Source organism: Rhinolophus sinicus, chromosome 3, assembly GCF_057876585.1.
Source record: "Rhinolophus sinicus isolate RSI-liver-muscle chromosome 3, RSI-T2T, whole genome shotgun sequence".
Classification (NCBI taxonomy): domain Eukaryota; kingdom Metazoa; phylum Chordata; class Mammalia; order Chiroptera; family Rhinolophidae; genus Rhinolophus; species Rhinolophus sinicus.
The window spans coordinates 94,160,589-94,183,996 of NC_142503.1; the positions used below are offsets into that span (position 1 = coordinate 94,160,589).

Below are 23,408 nucleotides of genomic sequence, written 5' to 3' on the forward strand. Positions count from 1 at the left end.
AATGTATAGAAATAAAATTGATTTTTGTATATTGATCTTGTATATTGATCCTGCAACCTTGCTAAACTTATTAGCTCCAATCGTTTATGTGTGTGTATGTGTGTGTGTGTGTGTGTGTGCGTGTGTGTTTGTGTGTGCGCGCGCGCACATAGTTTTTGGGATTTTCTTTATACAAGATCACGGCATCTGCAAATAGAATGGTTTTACTTCTTCCTTTCCAATCTAGACGCCTGTTTTGCCCCTTCTCTAAATTGCTCGGCCTAGAACATCTGGTACAATGTTGAGAAGATGTGGCAAGAACGGACATCTTTGTCTTATTCCTGGTCTTAGAGGGGAAACTTTCTGTCTTTCATCATTAAGTATTACATTAGCTGTAGGATTTTTATAGACACTCCTTATTTGGTTGAAGAAGATCCCCTCAATTCTTAGTTTGTTGAGTGTTTTGTGTTTTGTTTGTTTGTTTGTTTCTTTTTTTACCATGAAGAGTGTTGGATTTTGTCATAAGCCTTTTCCGACATCTATTGGGATGACTGTATAGTTTTTGTCCTTTATTCTATTACTATGTTGTATTCCACTGATAGATTTCCATATGCTGAACCAACCTTGTGTTCATAGGATAAATCCCACTTTGTCATGATGTGTAATCCTTTTATATGTTATGGGATTCATTTGTTAGTATTCTGTATTCATATTCTATATTAATAAGGAATATTGCCCTGTAGAAAAGGAGATAATTCTGCATTATCCAGACGGGCTCAATGTAATCAAAAAGGTCATTTAGGTGTAGAAGAGAGACGCAGAAGAGTCAGTGTCAGAGTGATGTGATGTGAGTAGATAATGTTAATTCCTTGGTTTTGGGCTTTTCCATCCACTTCTCTCTCTGCCTGGAAACCTCCTCCCCCAAATCATGCATTGTCAGCCGGGAAGAAAACTGAATGGTGCTGATATTCTTATAGCCACCAATGCCAAGTGAGCTGGGGTGTAGTGTATCTCAGCCAAGCTTGTACTGTGTGTTCTGCGTCTCTAGGGGCCCCGGAGACTGGGTCCTTGCACATGTAAATGACCTTATGGGACTTCCGTGGGCCCCACAGTGTCCAAGATACGTGTGTGCGTGTGTGTGTGTTGGGTTAGGGGGTTTCCAAGATGTTTGTGCTGCAGACAGAGCCTGAGGTCCTGGTGGGGGGGGAGTGGGGCATCAGATTTTCACAGAAATGTCACTTGAGCCTCTGAGCACTGTGGGTCAATGGCTGACTTTACTAGTGGTTCCTCAAGGGCCAGTCGCAACTCTGAGTTGGTCACACTTTTGCTTTTATGGCTTTAAGAATTTCTCCCTTACATCAATACTTCAATACATGAGTATTTAACCTAAATGGTTACAAAAAACATTCAATGCTATGAAATATAGTCCATGATAGCTGGCATTTTTAACTCTTTGGTCATCAAGAAAGAAGCTGCCCAACATAAAGAGTTCTACAAAGAATAACTGCTGAAAAGTCCTGTCATTCCCAGGCCAAGCAGGAGAAAGGTTATGTACGTATTATACATTTAACCTAAATGGTTTTCTTAAAGTAAATGTACTTCTTTCTGAAAAACTAAGACAGGAGGATTGCAGATACATCTAATCATTTATTTCACTGCTACCTGTGGGAGCAGAATCTACCAGTAGCCTATGCCCGACTGTATACATTTTGATCAACACCAAGATCATTTAAGTTCAAAAATATGTTCTTGGGAATCAAGACATAATTATAAGTACTTTTTCCAAAACAACAGTAATTTAGAAAGAGGTGACATCGGTTCTTTGTGAGGGATATGCTCATCTGAGCAAGTATATGTAAGTGTTCAGTGTGTACAGAGCCCCGGGCTTGGGTCTCTGGGGCTGGAGTAAGATGGTGGGTCTTCCTGTCAGGAGCTTGCTGCCCACTGAGGGAGTCCCCAGCAAAGGCGAACAGAACACAGCAACCCGCACTAAATGCCGTGTGCAATTAGGGAGCTGAGATTCTGACTGTGAACTCACTGGAATTCTGCAGAGTAAGAAGGGAGTTGCATGGAGGGATGGGCTTCTATAAAAGCCAGGTAGAAGGAGGATTCGGGTTTCGTTTTTGGAATCCCAGACTGAGCAGTGTGTCCAAAGAATCCAGGGAGGGTGATGGTGGGGAAGGCAGATGGAATAGGAGGGCAGGCTGGAAAGAGCAGAACTGCCGTCATAAATTGGGACTCTAGAGGTGGAGAGCCAGACAGTGTGTGAGCAGGGAAAGGCTCTGGACAGATCCCAGTTTTCAGAGAATAACAGTTGGCGGGGCAGGATGGACTGAAAAGGGATCCTCTGCCCAGAGGGAAGGAGACTGGTCACCAGGGACTGCAACAGGCAGGTGGGGAGCCTGGCCCAGGATAGCAATTACAACGGACACTTCCATTGGTGTCTGCCTTTGGATTTTTTGTAAAAAAGTTTTTAGTAAAATTTACGGCGCTACATAATGCTCCGTAAATGCAGGACAATTTCAAAGTTAAGATTTTTGTAGGAAACATTTGAAATCTGATGATAATGTTTGAGGGGTGAAACTGAAAATTGTCCTGCACTCTGCCCACATGCACAACAGAGCCAAAGATGGAGAAAGGCTCGCAAGGCTGTACAACAGTGATATCGATATGATGACATTAGTGTCAAAGCCTCACGCTGGGCTCCGGCAGGATTCTGGTCTTGGGCAGGGTTGCTGCACAGACCACCTACCTTTGTCACATTAGAAAACTGTGTGTATTTGGTAATAACCATCTTCTCCCCATTTAACTTACATGATGTCAGTGAAGCAACTATTATCAGAATGGGCGTCTGAATTTCCTAACTCTCATCTCCATCCCTTTTAACTTGGAATATTTTCTTCGTAACACAAGAGAGGATTAAGGGGGAAATTTTTAGAACACACAAAATAAGAGTATTTAATAGACAAACTCAAGTAAAATGCACCCTGAAGCACCTTTTAGCATACGGACTAGGCTAAAGAGAATCCATGTAATGACTGTAAAATTTTTTACTCCAAATGACAACATGCTAGAGCATAGGTGAATGTGCGTGGATCTTTATTACACTTTGCCTGTTTTCCAGATAGGTGATAATTAAAATGTTTTATCATGAGTAACTTTCGGAGGACGAAATGATTGTAAAATAACATTACCTTGCATGTTACACTGATAGTAGTTGGGATCCTCTGATTCTTTCTTAACTGACACAGCTGCTGCTTTCGCTGAAATGCCTTTGAATGCAATGGAAATTACAGAATGACGTGTTAGGCCACACCCACCAACAGAGAAATATGACCACCTGATAGAACTTCCACGTTTTGTTTTGATTAACACAGGAATATGTAACCAACAAAAAGACTTGTAGCTCACTCACTATGAACAAATGACTTATTCATATAAATATATAAATAATATAAAAATAAAATAATGTAAATTCAATATAAAAGGAAAGAAGGATGGATAGAAGGAAGAAGGAAGGAATGGAGGGAGGGAGGGAAGGAAGAAGGAAAAGAAGAGAAGGAGGAAGAGATCTAGGTCTCAGTTTGAGGAAATTTCCCCTTTCAAGATGGCTGAATATATATGCACTTACATGAAATACCGTAAAACATTCTTTTGTCATAGGACCTGAATTGGTACATATAATCTTAACTTACCCACTACAATAAAATGCACTTCAAAACCTGGGGAAACTAACTACATTAATAAAACCAAAAGGCTTTATCAGGGAAGGGTGTGGTAGATTGCGAAAATTAGCCACAAATTTCTCCCATCCAGTATGTACCATGTGACTTTCCTACTCCTGTTCTCTAGAAGTGGATTCTACTTCTCCACCCTTTCAAGCTGGGCCTGGCCACATGACTTGCTTTGGCCAATAAGACGTTAGCTAATGGGATGCAAGCAGAGGCTTTAAAAATGCTTGTGTATCAGAACCTGCAGTTTTTGGAGCTGAGTGGCCAGGTGAATAAGCCTGCCTGGAGGATGTCAGGCCAGCAGGGGGGCCGGAGGGGGCACAGCTCCCCCAGCTAAGGCCTCAGACCCAGAGAGGAGCCAGCATAGACCAGACGTACTGCCCAGCCAACACAGAATTGTGAGAAAGACTAAATCATTGAAGCCACACTAAGTGAGGTGCTTTTTAATACACCAATAGATGACTGCTACTGAAGTAGACATATAATTTAACCATGAATGTTAATAACAGGAAAAGCAAAACTTATGGCACAGCTTGGATTTCACTGTTTAGCATCAATTTAAAAGTTCTGAGGGGTCTTCTGAAAATTAACAGTTGTTGGTATAAGGATAGTGAGGCTGGATATTTAAAGTGGGATTAGCAAAAAGGAAAAATTGTTAGAACAACTGAGGAACAGAATGGACACAGCTGATGGCCATATTAGTAAAATGGCAGGTTAAGCTGAGGAATTTGCTCAGAAATGGAATAAAAAGGTAATCTGATGCAAAGATTAAAGAAAAGTCAACAAATGGAGGTATATTTACTTATGCATAAAAAAAAAGAAAAAAGGTATTTATGTATTTATTTGTAAGTGATCTGAAAGAATTTCACCAATTGGTTAAGAGTTGTTGCCTTAATATGGGGATGGGATTTGGGGTGGGAGGCTTCATAGGAGTGGAGTTTTGAGAAGAGAGTGAAAGGATGAAAAGGAATTTTCCTTATTATTACTTATGAGTCTGAATTTTTAAAAATCTAAGCATGTATAACCTGTGTAGTATTTTATAAAATATTAATTAAAGTACACTTTCTAAGTTGATTAGGCACAAAAGACTCTACTAATAGAAACATTTGATAAACATGTGACAGCTGGGCTGTCAAAGAAAATTCTTTTTTAATCCAGACAGTTGAATTCAGATTTGACAGTGTAGAATGTTTGAAATGCTAATGAAACAGATTTACTTCGACCATTTCACAAAACAGAAAAGAGAAAGAGAAGGAGGGAGAAAGAGGGAGAGAAGAGGGGAAAGGGAGAGACAGAGAAAAAAGGAATTCAAAACCATTTAAAACACTTGTTTTATGTAACAAGTGCTAATACAAATATCCTAAGAAGTAAGGCTGATTAATGGCTGGCTCTCAGAGGCCTGCAGGCAGCTGGAAGCAATTCGTATTGCATCATGAAATCCACAGTAGAAAGTCATTTTCATAGGGAGAATATTTTTGTTTAAACAAAACCACATCTCCAAAGAGAGGCCTCAACAAAAGAGGCCTAAAGTGGTGGGAAACACTCATTGGGCCCAACAGCTGGTGAGGAAGGGGATGGGAGCCTTAGGTCTAAATTCATGAAAGGGTCCCTGGGGAGAGCTGACAGCCCCCCTTCTCCCCAACATTTGTCTTCCCAGTTTCTAAGAGGAGACTGCAGGCAGAATACATTGGAGCTTTGAAAAACATCCAAGGCTAAGATCAAATGGGTGAGGGTTGGAGGCACGTCATGTGTGAGATGAAGACGCCACAGCTGAATTCTGTTCAGCTGAGAAACGTGGCTTCCTTCTTTTTGTTGACTTGTGTTGGTTTTACCTAGAATAACTCAAGTGGACAAGCACCATTATTTTTCAGACTGTCATTTAAGATAGAGCTACTACTAAGCACATATTTACATGTGGAAGGGAGGGACGCAAGCACCCACAGTTGTGGTGGGGGACCCTTGGGTATGACAGAGGAGGAGACTGGTCCACTCGTATCCCAGGGTCCCCCAAGCACTGGGGGAGGAGCTGCTGAGTATAAACCACACCTCGACAGCTTTATCACTCTGGTACTCTGTCTTTCATTTTACTCGAAGTAAATCTCTATTTTTCCTTTTTCTACATCTTTTCTCCTTAATATCGAATATTGTTTTTCTTTTGGATTATCTTAGATTTAATTTTAACTTTATATTTCAAACTGTTTATTTTGTGTTCTAGTTGCTTTTGTGAGCATTACTAAATTTTAATTTGAACCTTTTATAACCAGCTTGTGTTATTTTTGTCTTTTAGAGGTTTGAGTTTTAGTTTTATGTACTTGATTACTTTAGGTTTTCTAATCGTTCTGCTTTTAATGCTTTCAATATTTTTCCATCTCTTAATTAAATATTTGAGTTTTTAAAAAAATTCTATTTTTCACCTTTTAACATTTTCACTCTAATTAATGCTATTTTTCTTTTTTTAAGGAGAAGAGGCAGTGATGGGTATCAACTACTCTCATCCACTGAAGAGGGATTTTCCCCCCAATTTTCAAGTATTGTCATTGTAATGTATGCCTATTGTAGAGCATTTAGAAATGACGAAAGAATGCAAGAAAGCAGTAAAATAAGATATGTCCAAAAATGAAAACACTACTCTATTTGTAAATCAAGTCATAATTCCAAATGTATACTCAAGACTTCTTACTCATTTCGCAGTCAGGTTCTAATTTAAATATAATTAAAATGTATTTTATCCACAAATATATTTACTTAATATCTTCAAGTACCTAGTATTTACTAAATCAGAAGGCTCTTTTCGGGCCGGCCCAGTGGCTCAGGCGGTTAGAGCTCCATGCTTCTAACTCCAAACGCTGCTGGTTTGATTCCCTCATGGGCCAGTGGGCTCCCAACCACAAGGTTGCCAGTTTGATTCCTCGAGTCCCGCAAGGGATGGTGGGCTCTGCCCACTGCAACTAAGATTGAACATGGCACCTTGAGCTGAGCTGCCTCCCGGATGGCTCAGTTGGTTGGAACGCGTCCTCTCAACCACAATGTTGCTGGTTCGACTCCCGCAAGGGATGGTGGGCTGCGCCCCCTGCAACTAGTAACGGCAACTGGACCTGGAGCTGAGCTGCGCCCTCCACAACTAAGACGGAAAGGACAACAACTTGAAGCTGATGAAGCTGAATGGCACGCTCCACAACTAAGATTGAAAGGACAACAACTTTTTTTGGAAAAAAAAAAGTGCTGGAAGTACACACTGTTCCCCCAATAAAGTCCTGTTCCCCTTCCCCAATAAAAATCTTAAAAAAAAAGAAGGCTCTTTTCTAGATATTTGAGTAGAATAAGACTATTCTACAGATAAGGCCTCACTTGAGGTTAATTAATGCCCTAATCCCCATTTTTTGTTGTTTTTTATTCTTTTGTTGGATTTCCTGCATAGACAATCACGTCATCTTTAAACAAGCAGTTTTATTTCTTCCTTCCCTTTTCTTGTCTTATTGCATTAGCCAGGACTTCTACTATGAAGCTGAAATGGAGTGGTGACAGGATAAATTTTCCTCATTCCTGATCTTAGGGGGAAAGATTCTAGTTTCTCACCATTGAATATAATGTTAGTTGTATGTTTTTTTGTAGATCTTTTAAAAATCAAGTTGAGGAAGTCCCCCTCCATTCTTAATTTACTGACAGTTTCCCCTTTTTCTAATAAAGCAAAAGAAAGGAGTCAAATGATCACATGCTAAATACTTGATTCTAAAAGCATTGGTGTACATACCAGAATCTTCCATGGGTTCAGTTTTCACATGGATGGGACCACAACTGAAAGGAGAAGGGAACCCTGGTCAAGACAGGCAGGGTGAGAACCGACCATAGGCACTTGGACATGCAGAATTAAAATCCTCCGGTTGCCATGCCATCAAATCCCCTCTGCACACAACAAACTGAGAGCAAAACTGCCATGACTTCAACATTAACTTTCTTAACAATTTGTTACAAAATTAAGTGTCAACTGAATAAAGAATTTACAGTTGAATAAAGAATACACAGTTCATGCTTGGACATGTGGGGATTAGGGGTGCCTATCCACCATGCAGTTGAAAATCCGAATATAAATTAATTTGGCCCTCTACATAGGCACATTCCCTACCATGATACGAAAATACACTTGACCCTTGAACAACATGGGTTTAAACCACTTGGCTCCACTTATATGCGAAGTGGACCAGCGCAGTTCAAACCCATGTTGTTCAAGGGTCAACTGTATAACAAAAATAAGGAAGACTTTCCATAGTCTAAAAACCAACACTTTGGGGCTACATGTGGATTTTATTTTTTATTTATTCCTTACCTTTCACTTGGCGATGTCATGGATTTCTCAGCATCTGCTACCACCCCAGGCCCACCTGTACAAGAGTGAAAAGACACACACTAGCCCTTTTCTGCGTCTTGAAATATGACAATATTCAAAGGCATAAAAAGTGAAAGCATGCACAGAAAGAACAGAACTCCCAGCTCTAGATCATCATGGGATAGCAGTGGGAGGAGAGACCAACTCAAGCCAGGCCCCATGTGCTGGGGCCACCTGTGTGGCCAGAATGGGAGCTGAGGAGCAGATGGGATCGAGCATGGCTGTGGATCCCACTTTGCTGCTCACCAGCTGGGTGGCCTCCAGCAACTTACTAAAACCTCCCTGTACCTCAATTTCCTCATCTGAAAATGGTGGTTGTCAGAGGATTAATACATGCAAAGTGCTTAGAACAATGAGTGGCACATAAGTATCAGCTGCTATTATTATTATTCTATAATGAAATACAAGTCATCTGGCACAACAGTCACCTGCCATCCTTCACCTTCAAGTCCCTCCTTCAATGTGTGCTAGAGGATTCCAGGAGCTCACAATTGCTCCAGAAACAGACTTTGCTCCATGAGTACTCTGTGCTCAAAAGAACCAGTGTGTCGTCACCCCCTGTACCCCACGGTATGCCTTGTGAACTGTGTGTCCCCCACCCTACGCCCCCCTGGGCCATCTCTACCTATGCAGCTTCAGCACAACACACGCTTTAGACCTGATCTTTCATAAACAGCTGTGGCCCAAGATTTCCAATTACATTCAGAATAATAATCTGAGAAAATAAGAAGTGGACATAGGTGGATTTCTAAACGCTTCTGGTAAAAAATTTTTTTGTCCCTTCATTAGCATGAGTTCAGCAGATTATAAGGGGTGATGGGTTCCCAAACGTGGCCTCAAACATCCTTCTGCATAGCTTTCCATCTGACCACATAGAATGGGCTTCCTGGAAGAACCAGCCTACTGACACCTTGATCTTGAAGGCCAGCTTCTCCCTGAAGCCCTTCTGATCATACAATTCTAACCCCTTTCCAAGGACTCTTGGGCATTTCCTCCAGCCATTCTGAGAGCACAGCGGGTCACCCCTGATTCTCTGCTGGACAATCTCATTCCTTCTCCTAAATGGTGAGTTTCAGGAGCACGGGAACAGTCACACGTCCTAGACCCACTCCTGAAGGTAGGTCTGCTGCCATCTGTGGTCTGGATGCAGAAGCTCGCCAGCATGCAAGCTGGGAGGAGGGTGGTGTCTCAGTGTTGTAGGCAAGGTGTGTGTTTCCCTGAGCAGCATACCCTGCAAACGTCACGACCACCCACCCTGGAATGTCAGAGATTGCCTCCTCAGTGAGAAGTCAAAGACTAAACAAGCTTTAGAATGTGCTGAACTTGTATTTTAATTCAGAAAAGCAGAACTGGTTAAGCAGCCAAGGGCAGTCACCAAGTATAAGAAGCTGTCACTTACCTGGTTGATTCGCTGAACCTAGGAAAGGTCTGCAAGAAAACCAATACTATTACCCAACATGAACACACAAGAAAGACATTAAACATCTGAGTAAGCAACTTCTAAGTGTAACAGGACATAATTAACTAATTGAAATCAAGCTCTCAGTTTATCTTCAAATGAACTATTATGATGGGATAGAGCCTGTCACCTATTTATGATGAATGAAATCCCTTCTTTGTTCTCCAAAATCCATTTCAGAGTTGCAAGATCATAGTTCTCTGGGTGTTTAAAGGCAACTCCTTCTGGAAGCCCCTGCACTACCACAGCTGACTGGTCTCGCAGCATCTTCTCGTACGGAACAGGCAACATCACTGTTGTTCCTAAGGCTTTACCTAGAAGAAGAGGCAAGATGTCTTTAAATGGTATGAGCATAAAACCCTACCATTCAGTTTCTTTTAGTGTAATAAGCACTGGTGGTGTCATCTGGATTTGAAGATACATTAGAGACATAAGGTATCCTATTCATCTATATACCAAGTTCGTACAATTCCCAACCAAAGGGCCAAAACAAAAGATTTATATTTACTTTAAACCTTCACATAAGAAAGAAAAAAATAACTGGTCTTTTTGTCCATTCTCTTAGAGGTTGTGCAGTTCGGGGTACTCGCCCTGGCACACTCAGGGCTGCAGAGAGCACCCCATGATTACTCAGGCTGCTGCCAAAAGAGGAGAAGACCCCCACTCAAAGCTGCACTGTCCTTATGCCACACTACACAAGTCAGGCCAACTTGCCTGTGGAGAAGTATGAACTCACCATGGCCTCATGTCACATCTGGGGCTGTCAGTCTTTCTGCACTGGCTGGGCAGCCCTGAGGGGCTGGAGCCTCATTTCTCATTGAGAAATGTAGCCTGAGACCTGGAGCTCCCTTGTGCTGGGTCCCCAAAGTCAAATGCTCCCAGTGACCTGCAGGTCACATAAATGTGTGCGGCTGTCCAGGAATGATAAACAAGGCCCTAAGATGCTAAGGTATTTATATCACAATTACGTGTAACACCGGTATCGTTACCTGGTTATCTAGGTTTTTAAAACACTGTGTAGGTATTTTTTTAAAAAGCCCTGTCTTACTGCCTGTGGAAAGACATGGGTAGGTGGAGAGATCAATGAGGGTGAGGCTGGTGACCGAAACAGCAATGAACATCTTTAATAACTGTGTTGGTCAAGGAGTGGGGGCTCCCTAAAATGGGAGCAAAGATGGAAGTCAGATCAATCTGAAGGTTTTGATGGACCAGAAGAGACCAAGTTCTCTTCTGTAAGAAGACTGGACCTGGTACTTAAGAACTGGCTGTTCGCTTGATGAGAACGTGGAGTTTCAAATATTAGAAACCCTCTAAATAGTCACACCAAGAAGATTATCTAACAGTGTCCTAGCCTGTAGTGAACTATTCAGAGAATTAATGCTGTGAGTACACTTTACCATAACAAAAGCAGAAATAGTCATCGACTGCTTTTCTAAGTATTTCTGTTTCTCCGGAGTCGATCTGCATCCCGTTCACAGGACACGGGGGTTTCACCTCAGGCAGGCCTTCGGCGACGCCTGCAAATGAGTCATCAGCACAAAGTCAGTATCCAGGCATTTGTACCACACGCGTCCTTCATCTCTATACCAGAAAGGAAAAAGGAAAAGTAAAGTAATAAACATAAAGCAAGATCTTAGTTTATTTACATAAAAACAAAGAACAGGCTATTTAGGATGAACAGGATAATATAACACAGTGATCATCTCTAAAATGAATCTATTGATCAGTTCAACACACAAGGAAATATTAGTAGTTCAAAGGAAGTTATTTTTAAACACACATGTTATTTGCTATAGTCTAAAAGTAACAGTCATTGTATAGGAAGACCCTCACCACATTGTACAGGACCAGCCCTCCCCCATGGGCTCGCCATCAGCTGCTACTTCAAAAGTTTTGAAACTGATGGTTTTAATCAGGGCTAGTCAGGAGACAGAAACTTTATAGTTTTGTGTATACAGTTTTGCAATTCAATTCTAATGTACATTTATATTTTAGAACAAGTCAATTAGGCTAGAGGAAGAAAGCAGAAGAAAACCTATGTTTGTTTGGTCTTTCAAACAGTTTTGGCATATGGGGAAAGAGGTGAATAGAGTGGTAGAGAATTGACAGTTCTGCCTGCAGGGTGTACTCCAGGGGTTAGGAAACTACAGCCTGAAGGCCAACTCCTGCCCACTGCCTGTTTTTGTATGACTTGTGAACTAAGAATCGTTTTTCATATTTTGCAATGGCTAAAAAAGTTCAAAAGGAGAATATCACTTTATGACATGGGAAAATCATATGAAATTCAAATTTTAGTGTCTACAAATAAACTTTTATTGACCATGCTCATTTTCTTATATATTGCCTGGTTCTGCTTTTGAACTACAACAGTAAGTTGAGTGGCTGCAACAAAGAGTAATGACCCACGAAAACTAAAACGTTTACTATCTGTCCCATTACAGAAAGTTTGCCAATCCCTGGATTACAGTAAGTCCTCACTTAACATTGTCAATAGGTCCTGCGACTTTAAGCAAAATGACGTATAATGAAATGAATTTTTACCATAGGCTAATTGACATAAACAAGAGTTACCATAGTTTGCCGTGTATAATGTGCACCCATGTTTTGGGCCCAAACTTTCAGGGGAGAAACATGTTCCGTTTTTTTAATTCAAATTTTTATTTGTTTACATCTAGGTACTTGTTTTTTTGTATTAAAAAGGAACTCGAGCATTTATGTTTTTAACTTATTATGGTACAAGAAATTTTATGTAACAAATAATTACAAAACACAAGAACAGATATAAGGTGCAAGAAATTTTATGTACTGGTAACAAATTTATGATATTTACGCAGCATAGAAGGCCAAGAGCTCTTCGTTTTTACAAGTTTGTCATAAGTTCAACAAAACCGATTGTCATATTCCAGGGTATTATTTTGCATATTGTTATTGATTTCTAGAGTTACACTTTTAGCCATAAGCATAAATAAAAGAATTAAAAACATTTATATGGATACAGAACTAGTACTACCCATGTATAATGTGCATATTTTACCCTCACAAATTTGGGCAAAAAGTGTGCGCTCATTATACACGGCAAAATATGGTTAAGTTCCTACAGCATCTCATCAACTTTATAACAAAATAATGTTGAATAAAACAACGTTATTCGAGGACCTGCTGTACTCTATATTGTTTTAATACTAAGCAACTATTGCCCTAATATAAGTTGAGTCTAAATTTCTGTTGTTTTGAGGATTCAATTAGTGAATAAATGCTTATACCACAAGGGGATGGCTTCTAACTTCAGAGAGAAGGTAACTGTGTTTTTGATGCAATTCCACAGTAATTTTTCCTTAATTCCAAGGCAACTTCTAAAGAAATAAACATCACATGTTCAAGAATCACATCCACTATTCCAGTTCCACCAATGGAAGAGAAGTGGTGTGTATTTGCCAATAACAGTGAGAAACTCTGGACAAAATATTAAAATCAAGTATTTGAAGGCAGTGAAGTATAATATAACCAAAACCAGGCCGAAACTGGAAGGAATGCTACCTTTGAAAGAAGGGAAGCATACTACATACTGAGGAGACTCACGCTGAGTTGGCTCTTCCTCTATAGGGACACTTTAGTTCCTGTGGTTCTCAGGGAAATAGAGTTTAACCAAAATGCAGAAGTCTTTGTGGAAAACCTATGTCACATGTTGGGACTGCCACTGGGGTCAGAAATTGAGGGGGGAATCCTGGAAAGGCATGAGTCACAGATGGGAGACCCAATGTCTTTATATAAACTTCCCCCAAATTCTTGACTGGCCTCACAACTGTGCAAGCACAGGGTGAGACTTTAAGGAAAAGCAGCATTTGGAAGCTAAAGGGCTGAGCAGAGCTTTTTTCCTCCCTGGCTACTTGAGGGAGGGCCACCATCATGAATGACTAAGTGACTATCCAGACCAGGAAGTTCATGACCAATAGACGACTTCAATGGGGACTAATGGTCATCGATGTCTTTCACCCTGGGGAGGCAACAGTACCTAAGACAGAAATTCAGGAATAACTGGCCAAAATGTACAAGACCACACCAGATGTCATTTTTGTATTTGGATTCAGAACCCATTTTGGTAGTGGCAAGACACCTGGCTTTGGCATGATTTATGATTCCTTGGATTACACAAAGAAAAGTGAACCCAAACACAGACTTGCAAGACACGACCTGTATGAGAAGAAAAAGGCCTCAAGAAAACAGTGGAAGGAATGCAAGAACAGAATGAAGAAAGTTAGGGGGGCTGCGATGGCCAATGTTGGTGCACAAAGAAAGAGTCAAGATTTGTCAGTGACTTTCTCTGTGGTGACTGAGCAGATTTTTCATGAGAGAATTAATAAACTAAGAACTTTTAAGTAAAAAAAAAAAGGAGCTGAGCAGAGATTTAAATGGCTGTGTGGTACTAGAAAGACAGAGATTAGAATTCAAGTCCCGCTAAGTCAGAGAAGCTGGTTAAACACCTAGTGAAACTACAGGCACAGCTTAGGAGTAAGGGCCACACTCCAAGACTAAGGGCAAAACCAAAATAGACTCGTCCACACAGGGTCTCCACAGGGTCAAGGTGACCTGCCAATAATTTAACAAAATGCAACATTATTTAGTAGGTTTATGTAACATACGAATATGCATAAAACCCAAGATAAAATAAAAAATTAGTAGAAATGTGAACAAGCAGGAAAATGTGACCCATGATGAAGAGAAAAAAAAAAATCTATAAAAGCAGGACCACAAATGACCCAGATATTGAAATTGTCATATAAGGACTTAAAACAACTGCTATAAACACATTAAAGAATTTATAGGGGAATTGAACAGAATGGGTGAATATATACAAGATCCCAATAGAGAAATGAAAATGCTAACAAAACACACACACACACACACACACACACACACACACACACACGGGGGGGTAGGGAGGAGAGAAAAGAAAATAGAGTTCTATAAATAAAAAATAATCAGAAATGATAATTTCACAAGATGAACTCAACAAGAGCACACTGTTGATGAAAGAATCAGTGTCCTTCAAGAAAGGTCACAGAAACTATCCAATCTGAACCTTGAATAGAAAAAAAGAATGGGAAAAATAAAAATAAAAAAGGAACCGAGCCTTAATGACCTGTGGGACAATATCAAATTTTCTTCTATATGTGTAAATGAGGAAGAAAACGGATCAGAATAAATATTTGAAGAGATAATGGCCAAAATGGCCAAAAGCACAAATAGACATATCCTGGCCAAACTGCTGAAAACCAAAGATTAAACAGAGCTAAGAGAAATGATACATTACCTTTAAAAGAACAAAAATAAGAATTCTAATCTGACTTTGTATCTGAAACAGTGGGAGCCAGAAGGCAGTGGAATAAAACTTTTAAAGGGTTGAAAGAAAAAACTGTCAAGTTAGAATTCCACAGCAAGTAAAAATATTCCTCAGAAACAAAAGCAGGAGGGCAACCAGATGGCTCAGGTGGTTAGAGCGCTAGCCCTGGTTCGATTCCCACAAAGGCCAGTGAGCTGCGTCCTCCACAACTAGATTGAAACAACAACTTGAGCTGAGGTGCCACTGAGCTCCCGGTGGATGGCCGGATGGCTCAGTTGGTTAGAGTGTTTCCCGAAAAACACACTGTTCCCCTTCCCCAATTAAAAAGAAAACTTTAAAAAAAGTATTTAAAAAAGAAAACAAAAGCAGGAGAGTGACATCGGCAATACGGCTAAGAAGCAACAGGCCTTCACTTCCAAACAGATACAGCAAATTAACAATATATAGGTCAGAACACCTCCAGGAGAAGTCCACCGACCAGTTGAGAAGCTACAGCATCTAAGCCACTGTAAAACTAAGAAGGGATTCCAGCGCAAGGGGAAGGAAAATACCTGGCATTTGGTGCACCTGTTTGTGCCTCTTGCTCTATGTGGCATAGTGCAGCGCTCCTGAGAGGAAACTCCCTAATGCTGGGGCTCCTCTCGATAGAAGCAAAAGAGTGGACTGTGCATCCAACATTCTGGCCTGTCTGGGGGCTGCTGGTTTCTGTCCTGCCTGACTCAGAGCACTGATGGAATTGGCACCAGAGTTTGGAAGCTGCTGAAAACAGAGGTGAGCAGCATATTAGAGCTGCAGTTCTGTGGGCAGAAACCAGAAGGAGAAAGAGATTCAAAAAGGTTTGAGAGGTTCTAGAACAGCCAGCCAGACTGATTAGTGAAGGTCTTCCCCTGTAGGAGCCGGTATACAAAGACTGGGAGGGGCGGTTGTTTTTTTTCAAATACAAAATTCCAGAAAAAAAATTACAAGGCATACAAAGAAAAAGGGAAACAAGGCCCAATCAAAGGAACAAAATAAAAATCCAGAAAGTAATCCTAAAAAAATGCACATCTACGAACTGCCTGATCAAGAATTTAAAACAACTGTCATAATGTCAGAGTGCAAAGATGCTCAATGAGCTGAAAGAGAATACAGATGAAATTAAATGATTCATGAACAAAATGAGAACATTGACAAAGGTATTAGGTTGGTGCAAAAGTAATTGTGGTTTTTACAATTATTTTTAACCTTTTAAACCACAATTATGTTTGCACCAACCTAATAGAAACTACAAATAAGAACCAAACAGAAAACCTGGTGCTGAAAAATACAATAACTGCACTGAAAAGTTCACTAGAGGTGTTCAACAGCCTACTTGATCAGGAAAAGAAAAAATGAACAAACTCTAAAACAAGTCATTTGAAATCATCGAGTAGGAGGGGCAAAAACAAAAAAGAATGAAACACAGTGAAGAGAGCCTAAAGGTCTTATGGGACACTGCTATTTCTAAAAATCAGTTTTTTATATAAGTGGAATTTTATTTCATTACAGAATAAAAAGTTAATTTATTTTTTCTCATCAAGCCATATATAGCACAACAGCCATTTTGTTTTGTGTGTATATTTTATGATTCTTCTCTCAATATCAGTAATAATTTTAAATGCATCATTAAAACAATAATCAAAGTAATTACCTTAAGAATGCAGTTTGTGATAGTGAGAGACAATCCTGAAATGAGCGTGGTTGCCATTTAATTACACACTCCCAGTTCTGTATAAAGTGCCCTGCTATGGTCAAATGAAATCATAAATTTCTTTCAAATAAAATCCATGGACAGTACATTTAATATATTTTCTACGTAATTAGCTATGTTTCTCTCGCTCTCTCCTTTCTAATTTAAAAAAAAATTTCAAATACAGTTGACATTAAATATTATTTTAGTTTCAGGTTATAGATAGCATAGTGGTTAGACATTTATATAATTTATGCAGTGATCCTTCAATTAGTCTCACACTATACATACCCACCTGACACTATACATAGTTGTTGCAACATTATTGACTATATTCTCTATACTGTACTTTACATCCCCATGACTATTTTGTAATTACCAATTTGTACTTCTTACTCCCTTCACCTTTATCATTCAGCTCCCAAAGTCCCCTCCCCTTTCACAACCATCAGTTTGTTCTCTGTATCTGACTCAGTTTTTATTTTATTTATTTTGTTCTTTAGATTCCACTTGTAAGTGAGATCATATGGATTTTGTCTTTCTCAGTCTGACTTACTTCACTTAGGATAATATTCTCTAGGTCCATCCATGTGGTCACAAATAGTAAGATTTCATTCTTTTTAATGGCCAAGTAATATTCCATTGTATACATGTACCACCTCTTCCTTATCCAATTGTCTACTGGTGGGCACTTGGGTTGCTTTCATATCTTGGCTACTGTGAATAGTGCTGCAGTGAACATAGGGGTGCATATCTTTTTGAATTAGTGTTTTGGATTTCTTCGGATAAATACCCAGAAGTGGAATTGCTAGATCATAAGGTAGTTCTATTTTTAATTTTTTGAGGAAACTCCAAATTGTTTTGCATAGTGGCTACTCTAATTTGCAATCCTACCAAGACCGCGTCTTCTCCAACACTTGTTTGTTGATTTATTGATGATAGACATGTGTGAGGTGATGCCTCGTTGTGGTTTTAATTTGCATTTCTCTGATGACTACTGATGTTGAGCATTTTTTCATATGTCTATTGGCCCTCTGTCCTCTGGAGAAACGTCTATTCAGATCCTCTGCCCATTTTTAAAATTGTTGGATTGTTTTGTTTTGTTTTTTTTGGTGTTGAGTTGTACAAGTTCTTTATAAATTTTGGATATTAATCCTTTGTTAGATGTATCATTGGCGAATATCTACTTCCATTCAGTAGGCTGTCAACAATGTGAATATACTTAACACTACTGAACTGTACACATAAACATGGTTAAAATGGTAAATTTTATGTTATTTTTCTAAACACACACACACACACACACACACACACACACACACACACATACGAAGGCAAGGTAAAGACATTTTCTAATAGGCAACATCTGAGAAAATCTGTTACCATTAGACCTACACTAAAAGAAATGCTAATGAAAGTTTTTCAAGCTAAAGGGAAATAACCCCAGATGGAAATCTAGATTTACAAAAAGGAAAAAAGAGTATTGGAAATGGTACAAATGTAGATAACTATAAAAGATTATTTTTTAAAAGTTTGGAAAGTGATTGCTTAAAGTAAACATAATAAGATACTGTAGAATATATAACATATTAGGGTTAGAGGGAAGTAAACAGAATTATACAGTTTAAGATTCTGACATTGTATGTATAGTAGTAAAATATTAATTTTAGATTCACTATTAGGATGGCATATTGTAATCCCAAGAACAACCGATAAAAAATAAAACCAGGAGCTAAAAAGTCAATAGAGAAAAAACATAATATAAAAATGTTCTCAATTTAAAACAGTGCAGGAAATTAGGCACAAAGATCATATGAGACAATAGGTAAGAAACAGCAAGATAACAGCCTTAAATTAAACCATATAAATAATTATGTTTAATGCAAATTGATGAAACAATCCAAGTAAGAGATTTTCAGACTGCTTTTTTTAAAAAAGATCTAACTGCATATGTTTACAAGAGACACAGAAGGCTGAAAGTAAATGAGGGGAAAAAGATATACCATGTGCAAATATTACTCGTAAGAAAGTTGATGTGGCTATGTTTATTTTTAGCCACTATATATTAATGCATATGCATATAGCCACTCTCTCTCTCTCTCCACACACACACACACACACACACACACACACACACACACACACATATGTATATGTATATCATATAAATACAAAACAAAGTAGACTTCAAGATCAGGTTTATAAATGGAAACAAAGAGGAACATTTCATGAGGAACAGAAGGGTCAATTCACCAGGAAAACATTTCTTATCTTCAACATATATGAAGCAGAATATACTAACAAAAAGGAGGAACAGACAAATACACAATCTAGTTGGAGATTTTAACACTCTTTTGTTAGTAATTGATAAAATAAGTAGGTAAAATCAAGACAAATTGAATAACATTATTTAACAACCTGACCTACCTGGTCTATTAATTGTCGAATACAAAATTCTCTTCAAGTGCATATGGAATAGTCACCAAAATAAATGGTGTGCTAAACCATAAATTGGATCTTGATAAATTCAAAAAGATTAAAATCTGGGAGGGAGGTGGTAGATGAGGGTAAAAGGGATCAAATATAGGGTGATAGAAGGAGAACTGACTCTGGGTGGTGAACACACAATGGGATATATAGACGATGTATTACAGACTTGTACACCTGAAATCTATGTAACTTTACTAACAATTGTCACCCCAATAAACTTTAATTAAAAAAAAAGATTAAAATCATATTGAGTATATATCTGGACCACAATGGGAGTTAATTAGAAATCAATAACCAAGCAATCCCCAAATATTAATAGGTTATGTATGCAACATTCTCCTAAGTAACCATGGTCAAAAAGAAATTGCTAGGGAAATTAGAAAATATTTTGAAATAAATAATAATAAAAACACAACATATGAAAGTCTTTGGAACAAAGTCAATTAGGTTTTTAGAAGTCAATCTGAATCAATCTCTCATATATATATATATATATATATATATATATCTACACATACACACACACTTTATATATATATATACATTATATATATACGTAATATATATACACACTATATATGTATATATGTGTATATACACACGTATATATACGTGTATATAAAATCTTAGGTAGGTAGATATACACTTATTTTGCAGTAAAATTATATAGAGGATGCCAAAAAAAGTATACACATTTTAAGAAAGAAAAATACTGTATCAAAATTGTAATACTCAATATATACTGATAACAAAAGATGAATACAAGTCATGTGTATACATTTTTTTGGCACCCCGGTATAGATGTATCTGCTCTGCCCATCCTTGGAGACATCTATATATCTATACAGCTGTATTTATATCTATATCTATCCTCTGATTAAATTTTCCTATTTGTTTTTTTCCCTATCTTGATTCTAGGAAATGCCAAATTGCTAACTCAGTACATGGTAGATGACCTGCAGTGACAGAGACAAACATTATATAAGGTGTAGGTTTTGACACCATAGAGTGTCCCTCACATATGGCCAGGTATGCTCACTAAGGTTCCCACGCACTCACAATACATCGGCATATTGAAGGCTCTGAAAGTCCCACAGTAAAAAAAGGGAAAAAGGAGTATAATGTTTATTAACCAAAAATAATACTCAACAAGCCCTGAAGGCATTTTTTTCCCTTTCCTTTGGGAAGGAGTAAAATAAAAGTTTTTTTTTTTTTTTTAAATGTGGGTTTATTTTAGGTTTCAAAGACAATTTACTCTATGTGCTTCAAACTTACTCTATAAAACCAGACCCTGTTGAGGACACAGTACAAAATAAATCAGCCATATTTCTTGGACTCACCAGTATTAAGTAAATATTCACCGGTGTGACAAGTCAAAGATGTGTCAGAACCATTTTTAGAATAACGCTTATGTATCGCAGAAGAAAACATTACATAAGACTTGCCTGCAAATATCTTAAGATTTATTAATACAAAGGATACAATTATTAACACCTACAGTATTTTGCGAAATCCTTCTGCAAATCCGTCCTGGCATTGACAAAAGCACGTCCTCTCTCAGTTCCGACGACAAACACGTCTGTTTCATACACTGCGATGCAGGCCACTTCCGCCTTGGACTTGGCCAGTTCTTTACACTGAAATAGAAACAAAGAATAAAGTGGTATATACAATGGCAGATCCAGAGTTTGTGGGGCCCGAAAGGTCTGCTTTAAGAAAAGAATATAAAGTTAGGTACACATTGAGTATTTATTTAGAATGAGAAAAACCACCAAAAAAACCCCACAAAAATTTATCAAGCAAATACCATAAACATCATAAAACCCAGAGAAAAACATTTTTATTAACCACCTGTGATATATAATAAGAAATATACATTTGGTGTTTGTCCACTGTTCCTGGCACAGAGCTCCTAAAACCCTTGGAATTCCCTAAGTGAAGAGAGCAATAAAGCGTCTCTTATAATGTTAAAGAAGTTGATTTTTGGACCACACCTAAAGACGGGGGCTAGTTGCCAGGAGAACCAACCCGAGGATCAATCAGAGGGTTGGAACATCCAGCCCTACCTCCTGACCTCTGGGGAGGAGAGAGGGTAGGAGGTTGTATTCAGTCACCAATAGCCAGTGATTTCATCCATCATATCTACATAATGAAGCCTCCATAGAAACCCAAAAGGATGGGGTGGGGGAGCTTCCGGGTTGGTGAACAAACGATTTGGGGAGAGTGGGGTGCCTGGAGAGGGCACAGAAGCTACCTGCCTTTTCTCCATCCCTTGTCCTATGCATCTCTTCCATCTGGCTGCTCTGAGTTGCATCCCTTTATAATAAACCAGGAATCTAATAATTAAAATGCTTCTTTGAATTCTGTGAGCCACTCTAGCATATTAACTGATCAAAGGAGGGGGTGTAGGAACCCCCATTTATAGCCAATAGATCAGAGGTATAGGTGACAACCTTGACTTAAAATTGGCATCTGAAGCGGGGGCAGTCTTGTGGGGTCGGATGCTATGTCTGGGAAGACAGTGTCAGAACTGAGTTTAATTGTAGGACACCCCGCTGGTGTCGGAAGAGAATTGCTTGTTGGTGTGGGAACCCTCCCCTCTGCATTGGAAATGGGTAAGAATCTTTTTTCCTATGTTCTTCTCTGAGTTTTATGATGTTTACGGTATATTGGCTGCAGACTCTTTGACTGCCTCTTCCTGTGACAATAATTTTTTAATATCATTTTAATAATTTAATATTTCCTCCAACATGGTTGATCACATTTTTATCATCGACGGGCAGGATGCAGAAAACATGGAGACTGATACACAGACACACTTGCTGTTCATCACAGGGCTCCAGGCATGCCCTACAGACAAGCATCCTGATACGGGCTACTTTGTGTAACTCCTTTCACAAATTTCACACAATGTTTATTTAATACCGCATATGCTACATTACTGAGTATATTCTTGACCAGAGGGAACTTCTGTTTTGACAAGGCATCAATTAAAAACAAATCCTCTGTTTACAATTTTACCAATTTAAAGACTGGAAGAATTTTCCAGACTAGCTTCTGGCTCTGTACATTTAAAACCTTGTTTCGCCTCTACTTCTCAGATACTTCTGGATACCATACGACCTCAGGCCTTGCCCCTTGATGTCATGTTACCGGATGAGTTGACACAGTGGACTGCAGGAATATTCCTGGAACCATTCTTACACTGGGACTTCTAGTGTATCAAGGCATCCAATAGCAGTAACTTACCCAGACACAAAAATAACAGCAAGCCACATAATACCTGCCACTAAATGAAACTAAATGTATCCCCAGCCCAGCTTCCCCTTCTCGAGACCCCAAAGATGCCATGTCCACTCCAGCATCACCAGACATGGTGGATTATGGTCAGCAGAATAATGGCCCCACAAAGACGTCCATATCCTCATCCCCAGAGCCTGTGAATATGTTACTTTACATGGCAAAAGGGACTTGGCAGATGTGATTACATTTAGGATCTTGAGATGGGAAGATTTTCTTGGAATAATGAGAGCCCAATGCGATCACAAGGGTCCTGATGAGAAAAAGAGGGACGTAGAGGGGCGGACGGGTGGCTCAGTCGGTTGGAGCTCGGGCTCTCAACCATGAGGTTGCCAGTTCGACTCCTGCAATGGATGGTGGGCTGCGCCCCCTGCAACTAACAATGGCAACTGGACCTGGAGCTGAGCTGCGCCCTCCACAGCTAAGACTAAAAGGACAGCAACTTAAAGCTGAACCCTCCACAACTAAGATTGAAAGGACAACAACTTGAAGCTGCGCCCTCCACAACTAAGATTGAAAGGACAACAACTTGACTTGGAAGAATCCTGGAAGTACACACTGTAGCCCAATAAAGTCCTATTCCCCTTCCCCAATAAAATCTTAAAAAAAAAACACAAAGAGGGACACAGAAGGAGGAGATGTGACAATGGAATCAGAGGGTAGAGAGGTGCCTTTGCTGGAAGGTGCCACAAGCCAAGCAATGTGGGCCAAGGAATGTGGGCAGCTTCTAGAAGCTGGAAAAGGCCAGGCACACCTTCTCCTCGGTAGCCTCCAGAAGTAGCGCAGGCCTGCTGACAACTTCATTCTAGCCCTATAAAACCCATTTTCTGCCTTGACTTCCAGAACTGTCAGATCATAAATGTGCGTTCTTTAAAGCCACTAAGGTTGTGTAATGTGTCACAGCAGCCACAGGAAACTAGCTGAGGGGCTGGGGCAGAGGGAAAGTCAGAGGAGGAGACAGCAACTTTAACTGATGGGTTAAAATACCTTATTCTAGCAAATTTTACAGGAACATA

General features: G+C 39.3%; 1 protein-coding gene and 1 pseudogene across 3 annotated transcripts in view; one reads left to right on the forward strand and one right to left on the reverse strand.

Annotated features, from left to right (window-relative positions):
* Window positions 1-23,408, reverse strand: part of LOC109460015 (general transcription factor II-I repeat domain-containing protein 2) — a 372,825-nt gene that overhangs the window by 21,756 nt on the left and 327,661 nt on the right. For 2 of the 3 annotated variants that reach the window (XM_088796794.1, XM_019755013.3), the window contains exons 3-9: window positions 20,591-20,729; window positions 10,951-11,070; window positions 9,684-9,867; window positions 9,494-9,522; window positions 8,035-8,089; window positions 7,462-7,505; window positions 3,174-3,251 (exon numbers count right to left, since the gene is read on the reverse strand). In XM_088796794.1, coding sequence (XP_088652920.1) covers window positions 3,174-3,251; window positions 7,462-7,505; window positions 8,035-8,089; window positions 9,494-9,522; window positions 9,684-9,867; window positions 10,951-11,070; window positions 20,591-20,729 — 649 coding nt within the window. Of the gene's footprint in view, window positions 1-3,173; window positions 3,252-7,461; window positions 7,506-8,034; window positions 8,090-9,493; window positions 9,523-9,683; window positions 9,868-10,950; window positions 11,135-20,590; window positions 20,730-23,408 lie in introns of those variants that run through there. The other variant, XM_074328446.2, reaches the window with a different exon arrangement.
* Window positions 13,368-14,068, forward strand: LOC109459971 (small ribosomal subunit protein eS24 pseudogene; annotated as a pseudogene).